Below are 22,060 nucleotides of genomic sequence, written 5' to 3' on the forward strand. Positions count from 1 at the left end.
AATTCAAACAGTACCCAAGGGTATACAATAAAACCTGGAAGTTCTCTTTTTCCTCCTCACAGCCCCTGACCTGCAGGTTTCCTATTGAGTTTGGTGTGCCTGGTTTGGTGGGGGAGAATGCTGGTCTGGAGTGAGAACGAGTAGGACCAAATCGCAGCTTTGCCACATGCTAGCTGTGTATCTTCGAACACAAGCCTCAGTTTGCTCACCTGCAAAACAGAGGGACCATGGTAAGGGTCTGGGGAAGCATGTAATGAGATGAAACAGAAGGTACTCAGCGAAGCCCCGCACTTACCCTGATTCAGTTAAATTTGATTCAAGATTTTACTACCAGATACTTTTTTAAAAAAGTTCAAGTGCTAATTACAAAAAGGGGTCAAACTCTTCATCTGTTCATCTGATTTTTTTTGACGTCCTTAAGGGCAGCATCTATATAGAGAAACCATTATTCAGAGGTTCCTTTATTTTTCAAATTAATATTCAAATTATCAAAGTTAAAAAAGGCAAAAACATTAATTTACTCTCTGATCCTATAGGTTAGGTTACTTTTGATGCTGAGAATGAACACCTTTCCCAGGACCCTGGCAGGGTGATTACTGCCTTAGACAATGTCATGCTTTTAAGTTCGACATATAAAGGTTTTTTATTTCATTGATAAGTCCAGCTAAGATTCCCAGGTAAAATACATGCTGCCTAACTAAATTTGAATTATCTAAAATTCAAATTGATTTAGTGCTCTGTATTTTTATTTGCTAAGTCTGGCAACTCTATATCCAACAAACTTAAATAATTACCTCTAAGGGGTTATAGACCCATTTACAAACATTTTAAACTTCTTTTATACATCTATTTCCTTGTAAAGTTCTTCAGTTATCCAAATAAAAAAAAAGCCACCCTTTTTAACACCAAATAATCCTAATACATTCAACTTATAAAACACTGTTAACCCAGAATTCTTATAAATGTTCCAGAACTGTACAGAAACTTAGGAAGGTTTCAAATAAGAGTTACAAATCTAAATACATTCCCTCAATTGCACATTTTATGTTGCAGTTACAAGACTGCCAGTTTAATAGGTTAAAATCTTTTATATGTTACAAGGTCATAAAATACCACATATATAGAAATTCCTTCTTGAAAGACACAAAAAACTGTACCCACTGAATTCTCAACCTTCCTCTGGTCGGAAGATACCCACTCACCAAGGAGGACAATCACCACCAGCTTTTCACCAGAGATTCAACCAGGCTTAAGGTCTGGACTGTGGCCAACGGGGAGATTAACATCCCCACCAGTTCAGGAAGTCATTATTTCCTTCCACGTATTCAACACTTTGGGATTATCTCCTTAGAACGCCTGGGTGTGCTTGGCTAGTGATTTGGCCAGGATGCTGACTGGATGCACGTTGGTGATACTTGCACGCTCTTCCCTGTGACTATGATCACACGCCCATCACTTCAAGAGGGAGTGGTCTGGAGATCCCAACACTGCCTTCAACTTATTACTTCCTCTCTTCACAGAAGACTTTTCCATGTCAAAGTCTGCAAATCCTACCTTGGTTTATAAATTGACTGGATTTTGTACTTTTTTGTTTTTCAGATCTTCTCATCTTCCTGCCCAAATCTCTAAAAGCCATTTTGTTGTTGTTGTTTAGTCACTAAGTCGGGTCCAACTTTCTGCAACGCCATGGATTGTAGCCTGCCAGACTCCTCTGTCCATGGATTTTCCCAGGCAAAATTACTGGAGTGTTGCCTTTTCCTTCTCCAGGGGATCTTCCTGACCCAGGGATCCAACCCACATCTCTTGCATGGCAGGCAGATTCTTTACCAGTAGGAAGACACCAGGGAAGCCCCAAGAGCCATTTTACTTGGACTGAAATCCTACAGTTCTTGCAAAACCTTCCTTTCATGGGGCCACACAACTCTAACAAACATTAACTAATATCAGATTGAATCATGGCTTAACTCTGTCCTTTCAGTCCAAAGACTGACCCATCCAGCAGATCTGCAACTGCTTTTCTGACAATACAGTGCTAGTATTTGGTGTGTTAAATTGTATATAGCAAAACTTGCCTTAAAAATTATGTTATTCAAACCAGACTTGACTTTAATTAACGCCCATCAGAGCTGTTGGCGAGCTGGAATCTGGGTGTGTCCAGGGACAGCTAGCTGCCAAATCCCCAAACCTGGCAGAATTCCCCACTGTCTCCTGCCTCCTTGTCCTCCCACCCACACACAGAAGGCTCCACACCCCAGGTGCTCTCTGGGGTGGACCATTTCCGAGTTCATCAGTTTCCAGGAGAAGGGATATGGTATGCGATCACAGCAGAAAGGACCAGATGTCAGGGCTGGCTTCCTGCTGGTTTAAGAGTGACTGCAGAGACTGATGCCTAGATTAAGCGGACCAGTTTCCTCATCCAAGTGACAAAAACAGGGGATCCTAAAAACTAGCTCATTTCCTTCATTCTCTTGGGGAATGAAACGCATGATCTTCAGTTCCTCAGAGAAGTGAAAGCAGCAACAAGGAATCCAGTAATTCTTGTTATCAGCAAGCTTTACAAGTCAGCAGAGTCTGAGCAGGTGGCCCAGAGCCCGCTCTCCAGACACCGCTACCCTCTCTCCGAGCCCTGAAGTCAGGGGAGCCACGATGCCTCTGCCGCTGGCCTGCCTGCTGCTTCTCCTCCTCTCCACCCACAGTGCCCTGGCCCTCAAGATCTGCTCCTTCAATGTGAGGTCCTTTGGGGAATCCAAGAAGGCAAACTGTAATGCCATGGACGTCATTGTGAAGGTGAGCCCATTTTCCTGTTAGAAGGACTGCTGGATACCCCTCACGCTTTCTCTAAAGCTTTCGGACTTTTAAGAGACGCAAGAGTTGTTTAACTGAAGTTAGCCCCTAGGGTGAAGGAAGCTTGTGCACTCTCTCCCTCCCCTCCACTCCTCTCCCTTTCTTTTTCCTTCTCTCCCCCTACAGCCATCAATCTTTTTCCAGCTCCCAAGTCTAATCTTTCTCCCCACTTAGCTAAGACTTCCCTTGGGTAATCTGATCAATGTCTTGAGACTCTGTTCACATTCTTCTGGTGTCAGTTGATTCTCTTTATCCTATGCTGGCTGCTGCTGCTGCTAAGTCGCTTCGGTCATTTCCGACTCTGTGTGACCCCATAGACAGCAGCCCACCAGGCTCCGCTGTCCCTGGGATTCTCCAGGCAAGAACACTGGAGTGGGTTGCCATTTCCTTCTCCAATGCATGAAAGTGAAAGTGAAGTCGCTCAGTCGTGTCTGACTCTTAGCGACCCCATGGACTGCAGCCTACCAGGCTCCTCCGTCCATGGGATTTTCCAGGCAAGAATACTGGAGTGGGGTGTCATTGCCTTCTCCACTTTATCCTATGGGTTAATTTATTTTTGATGCTGGGGCTGAAACCCTTCCCAAGACTCTGGGTTTTATTACCTTAGAAACCCCAGAGACACCACATTTTGGTGGGAGCACCAGGGGCCCTGGGCTCACCTTTCACCAGGCAGCCAGGTGCACCAGCTCTGCCAGTCCCTTCGCCCTGAGCCCCTCAGCGCCTTTCAGTAAGATGGTCCTCACACAACCTGGCCGGCATGCAGGGTTACTGTGAAAGTGTAATGAGTCCACGGTGAGAGCTCACACTGACAGAGCCTTTGCAGAGCCTACTCTGTGCCAGTCACTGTATTAGGCATTTTATATTAAGACAGCTTATTTAACTTAAGCCATGATCACATCTGTCACGTCTTCATAAACACTATCACCTCCTCACCTACAATTTCTTCCCCATCAGTTTTTTTTTGTAAAATAACATCTTAATTTTTTAAATTAGGACTGTAATTTTTTAAATTATAAACTTATATTTTACAAATTAATTGTATTACACTAAAAATAGTCAATATGGACTATTTTGAAAATACAGAAACATATAAAGAAGTATCCTATCACTTGAAGGTAACAGTTGTTGGCACTTGGGTAACTTTGTTGCGGATGTTTTTCTATCCAAAAATAATACATAAACATGCATCTATTTTGCAGCATGGAGATACCCTATTCTGCTTTTATATAAGAAGCATTTCATATGTTGTTAATATTCTTTTAAAACACAACTTTTAATGCCTTATGCTGCGTTTCCAACGTGTTTCATTCAACGCTTCTCTATCTGGGGATGCTTAGGATATTTCCAGTTTTTCTGTTGCAATACATCTTCCTCTTTGATCTGCATAAGTAATAATAAGGGCTTCCCAGGTGGCTCAGTAGTAAAGAATCCATCTGCCAAGAAGCAGATGTGGGTTCAATTCCTGGGTTAGGAAGATCCCCAAGAGAAGGAAATGGCAACTCACTCCAGTATTCTTGCCTGGGAAATCCCATACAGTAATAATAATAATAACAACATTTTGTTGTTTGCCTCCTACATGGCTGGCCCTGTTCTAAGTATTCATTTATCCTCCAACAATCCTGTGAGGGAATGACTTTATGCCAATTTACAGATAAGGAAACAGATGCAGAGTAGTAGCAGGAACTTTTTTACAGTGGAAGACATTCCTCAAAGTGAGAAAACTAGATCAAAGTATTAATACATTTCCCTGGTGGCTCAGATGGTAAAGAATCTGCCCACAGTACAGAAGATGCAGGTTCAATCCCTAGGTTGGGAAGATCTCCTGAAGACAGGATCTTCTACCCACTCCAGTATTCTTGCCTGGAAAATTCCATGGACAGAAGAGCCTAGAGGGCTACAGTCCATGGGGTCGCAGAGTCAGACACAACTGAGTGACTAACATTTTCTTTCACTTTTCATATACATATTCTAAAGTGCTTTCCAGAAAGATCTGACAGTGGTTAAGTGACTAAATCAGGAGGCTGGCTGGGAGAACAGCACCCAGCTCTCCTTGGTGAACCCTACAAGTCTGACGCCATGATATGCAAGCCTGTTGATGGAAGGATGCAGACTCTGACATAGTCTTACTCCTCTGTCACCACACTGATATATCTTCAGCCCCTGGTACTTCTTAACGGCACCAGGCCAGTGTCGGTGGCCCTCTCTGCTCTGCCCTTTATAGAGAGGAAACTAGAATATGTATGTGCTCTGGAAATAGGACCAGTGGCATAATCCCCCTGCTCCGTGTTTCTGGAAGTGATGTGAAAAGACAAAATGAATACTGAGGATGCTCTGTCCTTGACAACCAAATTCCAGCCCACTAGAATTCCATACAAAGGAAGATCCCAGTGGCCTCCAGTGGGTGTTGACACCCTGGTCCTCAGCTTACTGCTCATTCTGAAGGGGACCCTCCTGTATTCTTTACCCACTGAGTTCTTCTTTTTTCCTTTTTTAGCCACTCCCTATGGCAGGCATTTGGGATCTTAGTTCCCTGACAAGGGGTCGAACCTGTGACCCCTGCAGAGGAAGCACAGAGTTCTAACCACTAGACCACCAGGAAAGTCCCCACAATGAATTATTTCTTGCCTCTCAGGGCTTGTTCAAAAGTATCCTCCATGGAGCCTTCCCTGATCCTCTGGGCAGATGTAGCTGATTATTCCTCAACACTCTCATAGGCCTGACTTTTATTTAGCACAACTGTCTCTGGTCTCTCACTGTAGCTAGTTCTTTCCATTTGTCTTTTTCACTGATAATGAGTCTTTGAGGGAGGGAGTACATTTTAATAGTACAGCATGGTGGGAAAAGGCAATGGCACCCCACTCCAGTACTCTTGCCTGGAAAATCCCATGGATGGAGGAGCCTGGTAGGCTGCAGTCCATGGGGGTCGCTAAGAGTCGGACACGGCTGAGTGACTTCACTGTCAATTTTCACTTTCATGCATTGGAGAAGGAAATGGCAACCTGCTCCAGTGTTCTTGCCTGGAGAATCCCAGGGACAGGGGAGCCTGGTGGGCTGCCGTCTATGGGGTCGCACAGAGTCAGACACGACTGAAGCGACTTAGCAGCAGCAGCAGCATGGTGGGTTTTGCAGTCATGTGAACCTGACTTCACATCCTACTCTTATCACCTATACTGGCTTCACGACTTTAGTCACTCAGTCACTCTGAGCTTGGTTTCCTCCCATGCTTAATGAGTTCAGAATCATAGCTGTCTCAGAGCTGGTGAGGCTCTGAGTAGGCTCACAATAAATGTTAACTCTTACAATTATTATAATTGTACTTCTTCATTTCTGCAGTATCCAGCCTGGTATTCTTTACTTACTAAGGCCTTAATAGATATATTTATTATTATTATTGTAATTATTCAAACAAAGCCAACTTGCAGGACTTACAGGGATCATGCACTTTTGGTCTGGATTCTGGTTGCCTAGGTTCACATTCTGGCTCAGCCACTTTCTAGCTGGGTGATTCTGGATAGTATCTCAGCTTTCCCAGAAAGAACCTCAGGCTCTTTGTCTTTACAATGTGTATCATAATAGTACTTACCTCAGTGAGTGAGTGAAGTCGCTCAGTCGTGTCCGACTCTTTGTGACCCCATGGACTGTAGCCTACCATGCTCAGGCCGTCCATCATTTATTTCAGAGAAGAGGATAGTTAATTTAACAAAGCACCCAATCTGATACTTAAAACATAGTAAGTGCCCCCCAAATAATAAAACAATCAATCTAATCAAAAAATGGGCAGACAATCTAAACAGATATTTCTCTAAAGAAGACATACAGATGGCCAATGTTGCTAATTATTAGAGAAATGCAAATCAAAACTACACTCTAGTCAGAATGGCCATCATTAAAAGGTCAACAAATAGCAAATGCTAGAAAGGATGTGGAGAAAAGGGAACCCTGTGACATTGTTGGTGGCTCAGATGGTAAAGAATCTGCCTGCAGTGTGGGAGACCCAGGCTTAATCCCAGGGTTCGATCCCCTGGAGAAGGGAATGGCAACCCCCTCCAGTATTCTTGCCTAGAGAATTTCATGGATAGAGGAACCTGCTGGGCTGCAGCCCATGGAGTAGCAAAGAGTGGTACACAGCTGAGCGACTGCAACTTTCACTTGCATATGTATAACTGACTCGCGGAGCTGTACAGCAGAAATTACCACCACACTGTAAATCAACTACAATGAAAAAAGAGTAAGTGCCCAATAAAAGGTTTCATTATTTGTAGTAAATGGCCTCACATCCCCGGGGAATTCTCTCTCTGCAGGTCATCAAACGCTGTGATATCATACTCCTGATGGAAATCAAGGACAGCAGCAACAGGATCTGCCCCACGCTGATGGAGAAGCTAAACGGGTAAAGACGGGGCCCTGGACCCTCTGCCGGCTCAAAGCCAGGTGCAAGGATCTGCAAACCTCCTGGGAACTGAAACTAGTGTGAGCACCAGCACGGGCCCAGACCACGAGGTCACGTGACCCATGCTGCCCGGGCTTTCAACTCTATTAACTGTGGCCCTGAGAGTTTTCAACCAGCTAGTTTTAATATGATAAAACAAAAGAGGGAAATGGGTGAGGAATCAGGACTGAGAGAAACGAAACAGACTAGAAGCTGAGCTGAAGTACTGTTACAAAGAAAAGACTGAGTGCAAATATGAAAACATGATATGCCCACGGGCTGGAATATTACACTGCGATTAAATGTCATGGTTACTACAGGGTAGGTTAGAGCTAAATATTCCAGCATGTAAAGTTGGCTACAGTACACGGCAAAAAGTAAGTCCAGAACTATACGTAGAAGAGCCCATTTTAGTAATCACACTACGTCATTCATGAATAAGGCTGTGGCTGAGTTTGCATGGGCATAAAAGAAAGACAGGAAGGATGTGCTCAACAGTTGAGAGTGGTTACTTCCAGGGCGTGGTGGGTATGACTGGAGGACCACTTGGAAGGAGGGTGTGAAGAAATGGGAAACATTTGCTTTTCATTTTATATACCTCTGTCAGTTCAGTTCAGTTCAGTCACTCAATTGTGTCTGGCTCTTTGCAACCCCGTGGACATATACCCCATGGACATAAACCTCTGTATGATTTGAGTATTTTACAAAGTCTGAATTTGATGATTTGATCTGAATTTTTGAGTATTTTACAAAAAGTCTGAAGCCTGAGAGAAACAGCCTTCGATGCTCTCCTTCACAGAGCGAGGCCCTTGGGCTGATGGCAGCCACCCCTCTCTGGGCCTCAGTTTCTCATCTGAGAGTCCAGACTTGGAGCAGAGCATCTCCTTTTTAGCCTCGCAGGTCTGCTCTTGACAATGACAGAGGGGATGAAGCCCAGGCGCTAGGCACCTCCACTCAGCTCAGACCACGTGGGCTTGGATTCTGGCTTGGCTATGACCTTGGGCAAGTTACTGAACCTCATTGTACCTCATTTCCCCCATCTATAAATAAAGCTAATAATAGAACTCATCTTCCTGGGATGTGGTGATAATTAAACCGAATCATGCATGTAAATGGTTAAGCTGTGCCTGGTATGGAGCAGTGGCAACTAAGTGCTGGGATGTTCATCACTAGTAGAAGTAACGGGATGCATGTAATGGCAAGTGATGATCCAGAGGCCTGCAGGAAACAGCGACTGATGACTGCAATCGCACCATACAGGCCGGCATCCCATCAATCCGTGTGTGTGTGTGCTGTCTCATTCGCTCCTCACAACAGCTCTGTGGAGCAGGTTCTCCCATTGCCTCCCTTATAGCTGAGGGACCGAGGCACAGAGAGCAAGGATCTGCCACGGTAACCCAGCCAGTAAATAGCCAAACCCATCTTTGTACCTGGGTGGTGTCTGACTCCAAGCCAGTGCTCTGGTCTGAGTTCCCTCAGCCTTCTTTGAAGTGGCCCGGGCCAGTGTTCAGAAGTATGGGGGACCGAGGGGACGGGGGTTACAGGCACCACCTGCAGCTGGTCTGGATTAAGCCCTCCCACCCTCAGTGGTCTCAGTTCTCCCCGCCCTCCCTAGACTGTGCTGTGGACTCCAAGCAGAGCCAGGCCTGTGTGTCTCTTAATTCTCTGTAAGCCAGGAAGGGCCTTCATCACTTCATAGCCGAGTCATTGCAAGCAGTTTGCCAACCCAGGACTTGGCAGGCTAGATTTAGAACAGAGCCAGTCTTTCCAAATTAGAAGCCCAGCGGATTCCACTGTCTGCGCTCCTGGGGCCCCCATAGCCAGATCTGCCTTAGAATATTAATTTCCAGGAATTTCTGAGGGCTCTAAGTTGGCCCCTAAAAGCCCCCTCTAGTTTCTCCCAATGGAACCTGAGAATATGCCACAGCTTAGACATACCCCAGATCTTCTAGAGGGAAGGTGAAGTAGACTCTACCCAGGGTGGAGTTATCAGCAGGTTTGGCACACACATGTGAGTCAAGTCTTCCTGATAAGGGTGAGGCAGAGGATCAATGGGACTTGATGACTGTATCCTCAGCCCCCAGAACAGTAACAATAGCCATTTGGAATCACAGTTTCAGGACTCTTGAGAAAAATGCCTGGGGGTTTTCAGAGCAGAAAAGAAATGTCCAAAAAAAATCTTAGTAGGTCAGCCATAAAAAGGAATGCACTTGAGTCAGTTCTTATGAGGTGGATGAACCTAGAACCTATTATACAGAGTGAAGTGAGTCAGAAAGAGAAAGATGAATACTGTATTCTAACACATATATACAGAATCTAGAAAATTTAATTACAGAGCAACAATGGAGAAACAGACATAGAGAATAGATTTACGGACATGGGGAGAGGGGAGGAGAGGGTAAGATGTAAGGAAAGAGAAAAAAGGAAACTTACGATAGCCAATGGGAATTTGCTGTATGGCTCAGGAAACTCAAACAGGGACTCTGTATCAACCTAGAGGGGTGGAAGACAGGAGGGAGCTTCAAAAGGGAGGGGATATATGTCTACCTAAGGCTGATTAATGTTGAGGTTTGACAGAAAACAGCAAAATTCTATAAAGCAATTATTCTTCAATAAAAAAATAAATATAATTTACAAAAAGTCTTAGTAGGAATCCTGCATATGCTAAATGCTCAGGAGTAACCTGGTGAAGTTAATTCTACCAGGAAGTATGAGGTGCAGTCCAGCCATGGGCCAGAACAACCTTCGGGGCTGACTGTGGCCTGAATCTTCTATGGTCTCAGTGATGTCCTGTACCTGTCTTCAGGTATAGGACAAAGCAGGTGGATTTGGGGGTGAGCAGGATCTCAATTCAAATCCCAGCTCTGTACTTGCAGACTATAAAAATGGAGTAATAATAGTACTCCTCTTATCAGGACAAGAAATAACGGCAGGTGTCACATTCCCAGTCAGTGGTGGCCCTTCTTATGAGACTCAAAGGTTATAATGAACAGAAGCCCTTCTACATGATGCCATTGGGCATACGGAAGCCCATTGGAGGGAGGGGAACCTAGGCAGAGAGAAATGTTTGTTCTTTAAGATGCAATGTAAAATCTTTTTGTTTTCCAGAAATTCAAGAAGAGGCATTACATACAACTATGTGATTAGCACTCGCCTTGGAAGAAACACATATAAAGAACAGTATGCCTTTCTCTATAAGTAAGTATAAATTATGCTTCCCGGAACATGGTTTACTTATCAATATGACCGTGAATGGAATAAAAATCTTTTCCTCAAAACCAAATTTAGATGTCAAACCAGCTCTCAATATCGATCAAATTACTGAGCTGTTAAAAAGTGGGGCTGATGGAAAGGATAATATTAACTCTTCAAAACTAATTTGCTGGATGACTTGGTGACCTGGTCAGGAAAGTCAAAGAGTTCTTTATCCCCCATGGTCAAGTCCTGGCAGGGGACGGAAACATGAATTGCCCAGCATGTCTGCTCTGGGACATCACATTCTCATTTTCTTCCTACTAATAATTTCTGCTGAGTCTGACCTTTAAGTTTTGAGTTCCCCAGATACTCAGTTCCCCAAGGGCTCTGGCCCTTGAGGAGACTGACTGAGCCTTGTCCTCAGGTAAAAGATCCCTTCTGGCACTCAACTCTGCAGGGGAGGCCAATAAAGCTGTGGGAACACTCGCCTCTGCTTCTTCAAAGAAGTAACAAGAAAGCCAACTCATCTAGGAGGACTGTCTTTTTTTCTTTTTTCTTCCAGAGAAAAGCTAGTGTCTGTAAGACAAAGCTACCTCTACCATGACTATCAGGCTGGAGACGCAGATGTGTTTTCCAGGGAACCCTTTGTGGTCTGGTTCCAGTCACCCTACACCGGTGAGACCCACAGGCCCCTCTCACTCCTCACTTCCCCAGCCAGCCCATGAATGGGCAGCAGCCCTGAGTTGTGAGCTGTGGTCCCAGGGTTTATGCAGCATCTTTAGAGAGGCATTTCGCTTGAGATGAACATTAAGGGCTCCTAACACTTGAATGCGGAGGACACAGTATAGTTTGATGACACCAGGCTGGCTGCTTAGAATGCCACAGCTCAAGACTTCCTTGTCCTAGAAGCCACTTTCTGGAATCAATAATAACCTTACTCTCTGGTAAGAGTAACCTTTGGAGCGTTTAGGCTGATGGCAATTATTTAGAAAAATCCCCCAGTCCCAATCAAGGACAGCTGCTCCTTCATTTGAAAACTCTGAACACTGGCCAACGAAGATGATCTCCCAACCTAGAGCCACACTGCCCCTCCAGTAATCACAGAGCCATCTCCCCCACAGACTGGGGGAAGAGAGGAAATCTAAAAGATTGCACCCTGATCTCTGACAACAATAGTACTTGTATTAGTCACTAACAATTATTCATCCGTGATGAACGCCAGGTTCCTCTCATCCTTGCAACACCCAACAAGATAGCAACTAGGATTGTCTCTGCTTTACGATGGAGGAAGTTGAGGTTCAAATAGATGGAGTCACACCCCCAAGCTCATCCAGCAGTTATTGAAGTGGACAAGCCAGGGCTGTAACACAAACTGCCATCTCAGGAGCCCACGGTTTTAACCACCATGCAATACTCAACAGAAAGTCAAGAATTACTTTGATTTGTAGACTGGAACTATAGAGAATCAGATCTTTTTTTCAATACCCACTACATGGGTACTGGACAAGACAGAAAAGGTCCCTGTCCTTGTGCAGCAGGGGAGACAGATAATAACTAAATAGTCAGAGCTGTACGTATGAACATCTATATTGACATCACACAAATGTTAACATCTTCAACTATGAAGTTAACTATTTCTGCACAGGGTTAATAGCTCAGAACAGAGTATTTTAGGAAAACAAACATGGAAGAACAGCAGGAGATTTTCAGTAGGAAACAAACAAAAAACTGAGAAGGAGGTGAGGGCTACTGAGGAACCATAAATGCCTTTCAGAGAGGACATTAAATAATCGTTTTTGTCACGCACATGATTCACATTCAGCTGACCTGGCAGCGTTAGGAGAGGCCCTTCCCACCAAACGATTCTTCTTTGAGAGCGTACTCAACCTTCGTGAACTGCTGAACAGACCTGTTTGTCTGGAGCTTCCCCCCTTCCCTACTACCCTCCCCCCGCAACACCCACCCCCGCTGGGATGGCACCACAGCTCTGCCATGTTTGGAGTTTTGTCTCCATCTGAACAAGCAAATGTCTTTATGTCCCCTCTGTTTGGGATTAAAGAGGAAGGAGTTCGCCATTTATCTATCTTTTCTTCCTTCATTTATTCTCTCAATCGTTCATTCATGAGTTCAATCAACAAACATTTCTGAGCACCTCCAACGTGCCAGGCATGGTGCTAGGTTCTGGAGCCAAGAGGGTGAACAAGAAGATAAGCCTGCCTTCAGGGAGCTTAGGTTCCAGTGGGCCAAGCAGGTAATTTCAGAGCATGAAGGCAGTAAGCAGGGCTTACTGAATAGCAGGGTAAGGGGCCACCTTAGACAGGGCAACTGGGGGACACCTCCCCGGAGGTGACAATGGCTCTGACCAGAAGAAGCAGTCACAGATTGTTGGTGGAAAGGCATTCTGGCAGCAGGGCACAGTGAGCACCCAAGCTCAGGAGCAGGAAAGGAGTTGGGATGTTCATGGGCCCAAAAAGAGGCAGGGGAGTGGGGAGGAGGAGGGAGGAGCAGTGTAAGAGACAGGCTACTGAAGCAGGGCAGGTCTTGGAGGCAGGCTGCTGGTCTGATGGACTTCCACTGTGGGACTTGAGCAGGGATTGCCTCATAGAACGCAGCTCCTGAGAAGAGAGGGCCCTCAGGTGCAGACCAAGGGAGAGCCTGAGGAGGCGGCATTCAGAAAGACACCACCTCCTCACTCAGGCTCCCTCAGCCCCTCCTGCTGGGGAGGCCCACAAAGGGCCACTCTGCTTTTTAAATAAAATTGTTCAGGCTTTTTTTCCCCCCCTCTTCTAATTACAAAAGGAGTATAAACTGAAAACTCTTAATATTTTTTATTTAGAAAAAGTTTTTTTTCCTTAGTATAAAGTCAAACAGGCTTAATGGTTTTTAAAAAATAGAAAATACAAGGCATTTTTTTTTAAAATGAGAAAATAAAAATACCCACAATGCCAGTGAGGAACACTGTCTACCAGCTTTCTCTTAGTCAGGAAGGGCAACTGGGAGAAAAGAGGCTTTGGTGTGCTGAAAATGGCAACCTAATGACCATAAGGTTATTTAAATCTCGACCACTGGACCTTCTGGAAATGGGGGGCCCTAGATGACACAAGGGTACAGCCTGTTTCCCTGAAGCAGTGTTCATGGAATCTTGACAAGGAAATGTGTGACCTCTGCCTCTTTCCTGTTCCTCAGCTGTCAAGGACTTCGTGATTGTCCCCCTGCACACCACCCCTGAGACATCCATTAGAGAGATTGATGAGCTGGCTGATGTCTACACAGATGTGAAACGTCGATGGAATGCAGAGGTGATGACCCTCTATGTCTGCTGAATTCCCATCTAGCAGGGGCAGAATCTGGTTCCTGAGAGGGGATGAGCAATTCTGAGGGAGGGTGAGGAGGCAGGGTCTGTGCAGACGACCACCACTTGAGAGCTTCATTTTAGGCCTTCAAATGTGCCTGGGTACGCTCCCTGTGGTCTTGGGAAATTCACACCCTGCTCCACTAATAATGGCTGCCAACATTCACTGAGCAAATGAATAGCTGGTGCCAGGCACTATGCTACAGCTGGACATGGATAAGTTTACTTAATCCTCCCAATAGCCAGATGAGGTAACGACTTTGATCATTCCAACTTCACAACTGAGAACAGTGAGACAAAGAGATGTCAGAAATCTTTCAGTTACAAGTGACAGAATCCCAAAATGGCTCATGAAAAGAAAGAGCAATTCATTGGTTAAAGGCAGAGTTGGACAAGGCAATCAGGGCTTGTCTTGTCTCTCTCCACTCTCCATCTCTTAGCCTCCCATTCCCCTGGTGGGCTCCATTTTCAGGCTGTCTCCACCCATATGATGGCAAGATAGTCACCAGCAGTTTCTAAAGCAACTGACAAGTTTTCTCTCCCACAATGGAACAAATACACTGGGATGGAGTCTCACTGACTAAGTCTGGATCACATGTTCATCCCTGAACCAATCACTGATCAGGTGGTTGAGATGCTCTGATTGGTTAAGTCTGTGTCAGTTCCACACCAACTTCACGGACCAAGGTAGAAGAGGAAGATGGTTTCTCAAAGAAACTAGGGGTGCTTTCACAGAGGGGAATAACAATATGTCCACCACCCATCTTGGCCTCAATTATTTCCTCATCTGGAAAATAGCGGTAGCACCCCACCCTCCACCCCCAGACGCTGTGAGGTGTATGAAAGTGTGTGGCACATATGGAAATGATCCAGAGGGCTCTTCCTCATTCTTCTTTCTCCTTTTAAGATGTGACTCCAATGACACAATCCCTCCACCTCAGTTCTGCTGCTCAAAGTGCAAAATCAGTCCAATACAGTGTGGACACGGAGCTGGATCATTGTGCATGCAGGGGTGTGTTCCACTGCTGTTTTGTAAAAGGCAGGGTATGAGAAACACTCACTTGTTTCTAAATTATAAATTCCATTCACTCATTTGGCAAGAATTTATGGAGCATCTGTTAAATGCCAGGTACAGGGGAGGCCTCAGTGGTACAAAAGTGACCTAGAGGGGAAACTCTTGTGCTGAGCGAGGGAGGGGCTTTCAGGGAGGCTGATTTGGATTCAGTCCTTAACTTCACCACTTGAACTTCCAAGTCGAGTAGCCTACAGCAGGTCACTATATCCTCTACTCTTTCCACAGAGGACAAAGGTCCCTTCTACCTCTTAGTGCTTATTGTCAGATTTAAAATAAACTTTATCAAATAATTAATGTTTGGCCTGGCACACAGGATGTGCTCAGGAAATCATGCCTACATAAATAGAAGCTGCCTGACACTCCAGTTAAGGATGACATCCTGTCTCAACTGCACCCCCCAGTCTCAGGGAAAACCATGATACCCAAGGTCAAAGAAAAATGTTTTTGAAGAAAACTCTGTGGTCAGCAATAGCACCAAACAATAGCACTAACAAGGAAATCTGTTTCCTCTCATAAGAATACTAAAATTCTGTTTCAAAAGCCCTACAAGAGAAATCACTTCCAAGATAGAAGACTCTGATGGTGGCGTTAGGGCAGAGGTGGACAACTCATTCTATCAGCCCCTCCCCGTAAGCCTTTTCTCACCTCCTCAATAGGCAAAATTCCCACGAAGAGTTAAGTTCCCAGCTTCAAAACAAGAGAGGAAAGAGCACTGCCAAATACACCACCTGAGTTCACTTTTCCTTTCTTGGAAACAAAAGGCATGGATTCATTCAGATGTTTATACCCACAGAGACAAAAGATGTGAGGGAATAACTGAGCTGTGTTCTTTCATCTTTAATCTGTACTCCCAATTGGAGTGACTCGGTGATTAAGAACAGGAGGGAGCAGCTACAGCAAATATCCTTCTTCCCATTAAGAACATCCTTCCTTGTCATACTCACCCATCCAATACTCATCAGAACTGTGGCTCGGTTTTAAACTGTGGCCTCTTCTTTTAAAAAACAAAAAGAAATTAAGACCCTATATTAGTCTGCTTGGGCTGCCATAACAAAGTCCCAAAGACTGAGTGGTTTAAACAGCAAAAATTTCTGTCCTCACAGTTCTGGAGGCTGGATGTTCAAGACCAGAGTGGCAGCAGGGTTTGGCTTTCTCCTTGGTCTTCCCTCTGTGTCCACGTCTTAATCTCTTTTTATAAGGACACAAGTCGTATCAGAGTAGGCCCACCCCATATGTAACCTCATTCTATCTGTATTAACTCTTTAAAGGTCATCTGCAAATACAGTCTGAGATACTGGGGGCCAGAACATATGAATCTGGGGGGACACATTTAGCTGATAACTGAACTAATCATTTACTGGGTGTGCAAGGTGGAGTCCCTGCTACCAGTTCTGCATAAAAGTGTTAGACAACAATGCCTACAGAAGACAGTTACAAATCCTGTCTTTCAGAATTTCATTTTCATGGGTGACTTCAATGCTGGCTGCAGCTACGTCCCCAAGAAGGCCTGGAAGGACATCCGCCTGAGGATGGACCCCAAGTTCGTTTGGCTGATCGGGGACCAAGAGGACACCACGGTCAAGAAGAGCACAAACTGTGCCTATGACAGGTAGGAGGCACCTGCCAGACCACCATGAGCCCACACAGTGCCTGGTGCGCCTTGGGAAAGGCGGCTCCTCCCGGGCAGGTGACGCTCCTGCTTGGAGAGCTGAGCTGCTCTGACTTTAGGCCCCTCCACTGGGTACTTTTTGAAGCATGCATAGTGAATGGCCATATATGGTGGCCTTAAACACACAGCTTAGCAGTGGCAAGAGCGGGCTTTGCTGTTGGACGGGCCTGGATTCAAATTCTGTGTCTACCACTTAGTAAGTCAGGGACCAAGAGAGCTAAGCTCTTTGTGTCTTTGTTCCCTTAGTGGTAAAACAGAGACTATATTAAACATGAGGTTTAAACAAAGTAAAATGTATAAATCTTATAAATCTTCTAACACAGGATCTGGAATATAGTTAAGCGCTCAATATATTCACTGGCTGTTAAGTACTACATCACAAAGTCATACTGCAATTTATTCATTCAATTCTCTGTCACTGGGCATATTAGGTCATTGCCAAGGGTTTGCTATTAAAAGCAAAGCGTAATGAACCATATATATATATATATGCATTTTGTATTTATGATTTCCTCACGATAAAAGTCTAAAAATGAGAGTAGTTACTGCAAGATAATTTATACTTCTAATGCTTTACCATACACTGGGGGTGGGGGAGGGGTGGATGGGCTGCACTGTGCTGCTTGCAGGATCTAAGTTCCCTGACCGGGGATTGAACCTGGGCCACGGCAGTAAAAGCACTGGGTCCTAACCACTGGACTGCCAGGGAATTCCTATGCTGTCCTGTGCTTAGTTGCTTAGTTGTGTTCGACTCTTTGCAACTCCATGGATTGTAGCTCACCAGGTTCGTTTGTCCATGGGATTCTCCAGGCAAGAATACTAGAGTGGGTTGCCATCCCCCTCCTCCAAGGGGATCTTCCTGACCCAGGGATTGAACCCAGGTCTCCTGTATTGAGGTGGATCTGCAATCTGGATCTGCAATCCTTTACCATTCTAAATGCAAATATATACATCTAAATAATAGCATTCTTTAGTATTTATAAACTCTCCTTGGAGATTTTCAATCAGCTTTCAATGTTGCTCCTTAAGTTAGAAAGTGAGGAAGGACCTGAAGTGTGGGAACATTCATGACTGGCCCATCCACAGCAGAAACCACGGATGGGGAAGTCCCGAGGAGCCCTGGTCCTCAGAGTGGTTGCTATTCCCCGAGCTCAGCAAGCCACCAAGGAAGCATGATGTGGCCCAGAGGACAGTTCGTTCTTCTCTAGTTTTAAGTTCTGACTTTCATTTTCATCCCATGACCTCCTTTGTACCTCTAAGAGCTTTGAGGGCCAGTGTGCCTTCTGCTGACTTCATCATTCCAGCTTCCCTAAATGAAAACAGCCCTGGCCCTGGGAAAAGCAGAACCAAGGTGGGGAGTCACAGGAGACTGAGCGGCCTGGGTACTGCCCCCTCCATCCTATTATGAGGGGCTACTTCAAAGCTGGTTGAAAAGGGTCGCTTGCTCCCTCACCCACTTGCATATGCCAGCTGTGTGGCCTTGGCAGGTTAAGTCCCTTCTGTGGTCCCATTTCTCTTCCCTGGCAGAGGAAAGGGAGGTGACTGAAAGTAATGCCACAGAAGAACAGTGCATCCCAGGAAAAGATAGATTAGATGGGGCAGAGGAGCAGGTCAAAAAAGATGTTTACTAAAGGACTCCCAGATTTTTTTTAATTGTATTTTTTTAACATTTATTTTCATTTATTTATTTATTTGGCTGCCCTGGATCTTAGCTGCAATACGCAGGATCTTCGATCTTCGCTGTAGCATGTGGGATTTTGTGTGTGTGTGTGTGGCATGCAAGCTCTTAGTTGCGGCACGTGGGATCTGGTTCTCTGACCAGGGATCGAACCCAGGCCCCCTGAGTCTTAGCCAGTGCACCCCAAGGGAGGTCCCCAAAGGACCTCCAGTTTTACGCACTTGTATGCCAAAGGATGACAGGATTACATGATTTTTTAAACATTACTTTCTTGTTTCGGTGCTCTGAATTTTTTGTGTTTTCCGTAACAGTATATATCTCTTATGGTTTGTAAAGAGGCATAAAGGGAGAAGATGAACTGGCCTCATGGCAGTCTTTGCTCTGTGTGCTGGTGGACACGCCAAGATGCTCAGAGCCGGCTGGGCACTGGAGCAGCCTCAGGAAGCTTAGTGGGATCCCCTGACTCGCCTGCACACAAAACCAACACAAGTCCAAAATAGGGGAGCCCTAACTATGCTGTTCTTCACACTCTGGGTCTGAAAGGACGGCTTCAAGAAATCTCCGCCTGAATGCCAAGAGTTTACTTATGGAGACGAGGTCAAAATTAGCCAGGTGGTGTTGGTAGCCAACAAAGGAAACCAGGTCAGCTGGCTAGAATCGGGGCAGGCTCAGTGGACAGTCATGGGCGGGCAGTCCGGCCCAGGCTGTCCCTCTTCAGCCAGTTGGTTACGGCCATGAAGACCCTAACCACGTCACCACATTTGAGGTATATCGGACTCCGCTTAACCACCACTTTCCTATTCTCTGTCAGCACTGCAAAGCGACAGTACTATACTCTTTTTTCTCTGTATTACTCTTTAAATCTATTCCATTTTTACTGAAATAAAATTAATTTCAAGAGAAAATTTGACAAAACTGAAGGCAAGGAAACAGCATTACTTGTCATCAATCAAAAAATAATTGTAAAAGTAAGCCCAATGAAAACCAAAAAATGTTAAATTATGCCTTCATTCTCTTGTCAGCAGAATACTCTGTCAGATGAAATAGGAGCGTAGGGAAATATTAAAGATAGGCCAGGACCTTTTTCTATAATTGAATCAGGAAAAATGAAAATAACTGCAAAGGAAACATCTTTCAGTACTCCAGCCATTGCTATGTGCCAAGATGTCCATATCTCTTCCGCTGCCAGGGCTCCTGCTTGGACAGGGGACACTGTCCTGGTGCCCACAGGCCACAGCAGGGATGACCCCGTGTTTCAGCCACAGGTGCTGTGCTGAGGGTCTTCGTCAGGGAGGGGGAAATGCCCCCTTCAACCCCACTTGAGTTCTTATGGCTGGACTGACAATAAAGTTGGCACAATACTGATTAATAGGAGAAAAAGAAACAAATCTCAATTTGTACACACAGAGGTCTTATAGAAATGGGACCTAAGAAGTGGTCAAGTTGCAGAAATATCTCTTTTGACCCACCTCCTAGAGTAATGAAAACAAAAACAAGAATAAGCAAGTGGAATCTAATTAAACGTAAAAGCTTTTGCACAGCAAAGGAAACCATAAACAAAACAAAGAAAACAAAACCTAAAACAGAACAAAATGAGACAACAAAATGAGAATGGGAGAAAATATTTGCAAACAAAGTGACTGACAAGGGATTAATCTGCAAAATATGCAAACAGCTCATGTAGCTCTATGTCAAAGAAACAAATCAAAAAATGGGCAGAAGATCTCAATAGACATTTCTCCAAAGAAGACATACAAATGGCCAAAAAGCACATGAAAAGATGCTCAACATCACTAACTTTCAGAGAAATGCAAGCCAAAACTACAATGAAGTATTCACTTCACAAGGGTCAGAATGGCCATCATCAAAAAGTCTACAAATAATAAATACTGGAGAGCGTATTGAGAAAAGGGAACTCTCCACTGTTGGTGGGAAAGTAAATTGGTACAACCACTATGGAGAACAGTATGGATGCTCCCTAAAACACTACAGATAGAACTACCATATGATCCAACAATTCCATTCCTGGGCATATATCCAGACAAAACCGTGATCCTAAAGGATATGTGCACTCCAATGTTCATTGCAGCTTTGTTTACAAAAGCCAAGTCACGGAAGCAACCTGAATGTCCATTGTCAGAGGAACACATAAAGAAGATGTGGTATATATAATATACACAATGGAGTATTACCCAGCCATACGCAGTGAAATAATGCCATTTGCAGCAACACGGGTGGACCTAGAGATTATTAAGTGAAGTAAACCAGACAAAGACAAATATCATATGAATATTCCACTCATGTGGAATCTAATTAAAAAAGTAAAGATACAAATGAACTTATTAACAAAATAGAAACAGACTTACAGATCTCTAAAAGAAACTTATTGTTACCAAAGGGGAAACCTGGGAGACAGGGATAAATCACTTGCTTGGAATGAACACACACGCTGCTGTAAGACAGATACCCAATGAGGAACTACCGCACAGTGCAGGGAACTCTACTCAATATTCTGCGATAACCTGTAAGAGACTAGAATCTAAAAGGAATGAATATATGTATATGTGTAACTGAATCACTTTGCTGTGTACCTGAAATTAACACAACACTGGAAATCAAATGCACTCCAATAAAACTAAATTTTTTTTTACAGTGGTCAAAACAGAAGGCTTTTTTATAATTTTTAGACAAAGAACAACAAATTTGCAAGGAATTGAAAGGACAAAAAACTCAGGTTTGGGTGCTCAATTAGTGAAGAATTTAAACAGTGTTGGCTTGGGGGTAGTCAATTAAATACGTAACAAAGTTTGTTTATACATAAGTGTTGGCCTGAATTCCCTATTTCTGGAGATAAGGGTGCCTGTCCTTCCTTCTACCCCCAGATTCAGGGAGTGTACCATTCAGGGGAGGTTTATTTCCTGCTTTCAAGGAGACAGAAAGGAGTGTTCCTCTTACATTAGCTGTTTCTTAAGTAATTTTAATTCAAAATAATCATATGCAATTGTGGCCTATTTTGGGGGTGGCCTATTCTGAGCTTCAGCACAAGCTAAAACCAGGGCTGGACTTTTGAACTCCATGTGAAAGGGCCAAGCAGTTCAGTCATTCCAGAGGTCAAGCAAGAAGCCTGGTTTGATCTCAGATAACAACAGGGTGGATTAATGGGATTCTTTTCTCTTTCCTTCTCCAGGATCGTGCTTAGAGGACAAGAGATTGTCAACTCTGTTGTTCCTCAATCAAACCTCGTCTTTGACTTCCAGAAAGCTCACGGGTTGTCTGAATCGAAGGTACAGCTGTCATCTCATCTTTCTGTGCCACTGTCCTGGGAAGATGGGTTGGTGTCACCCAGCGATGGTTTAAGTCACCAATGGAGACCTGACCCTGGGCCACTGGGCCTTGTGTCTCAAAGCCTGTGATTCCATGACTTGAAGACCTGCCTCAATTTCTGATTGATCTGGTCCAGGGATGATGCTCCCAGTGTGTGTTCCTTTGGGTGACTAGGGGCATTTCATTCTCAGCCTCCCTCAGCTTGAATTCATTTGTCACTAAAATCAAGGTGTCTCCTAATTCCCAAATATATCTCCCTTTTCTCTACAGGCCCTGGATGTCAGTGACCACTTTCCAGTTGAATTTAAACTTCGGTCTTCGAGGGCCTTCATCAACAGCAAAAAATCTGTTTCTTCAAAGAAGAAAAAAAAGGCCAGTCATGCCTAGATACAAGGGTTCCATTTTTATTAACTATTTCTTGCCTCTAAATAAAGCAGCTCCAACAGGTATGAACTGTTCCCTGTGCTCAGGAAACAAGACTGGCCCAAATGCTT

General features: G+C 44.5%; 1 protein-coding gene and 1 long non-coding RNA gene across 2 annotated transcripts; one reads left to right on the plus strand and one right to left on the minus strand.

The window, feature by feature from the left end:
• Nucleotides 1–6: 6 nt before the first annotated feature.
• LOC129635185 (uncharacterized) lies at nucleotides 7–15,888 on the minus strand. Its single transcript, XR_008706141.1, has 3 exons — nucleotides 15,840–15,888; nucleotides 3,504–3,612; nucleotides 7–209 (listed from the first exon to the last, which is right to left on the minus strand). It is a non-coding gene; the product is annotated as an uncharacterized LOC129635185 (long non-coding RNA).
• Nucleotides 2,488–22,013, plus strand: DNASE1L3 (deoxyribonuclease 1 like 3). Its single transcript, XM_055557921.1, has 8 exons — nucleotides 2,488–2,787; nucleotides 7,146–7,234; nucleotides 10,382–10,471; nucleotides 11,031–11,143; nucleotides 13,655–13,767; nucleotides 16,347–16,504; nucleotides 21,430–21,526; nucleotides 21,837–22,013. The coding sequence occupies exons 1-8, from the start codon at nucleotides 2,647–2,649 to the stop codon at nucleotides 21,951–21,953; spliced, it is 918 nt and encodes a 305-aa protein (XP_055413896.1). The 5' UTR covers nucleotides 2,488–2,646; the 3' UTR covers nucleotides 21,954–22,013.
• Nucleotides 22,014–22,060: the final 47 nt, after the last annotated feature.

Source organism: Bubalus kerabau, chromosome 20, assembly GCF_029407905.1.
Source record: "Bubalus kerabau isolate K-KA32 ecotype Philippines breed swamp buffalo chromosome 20, PCC_UOA_SB_1v2, whole genome shotgun sequence".
In the NCBI taxonomy this organism is placed as follows: domain Eukaryota; kingdom Metazoa; phylum Chordata; class Mammalia; order Artiodactyla; family Bovidae; genus Bubalus; species Bubalus kerabau.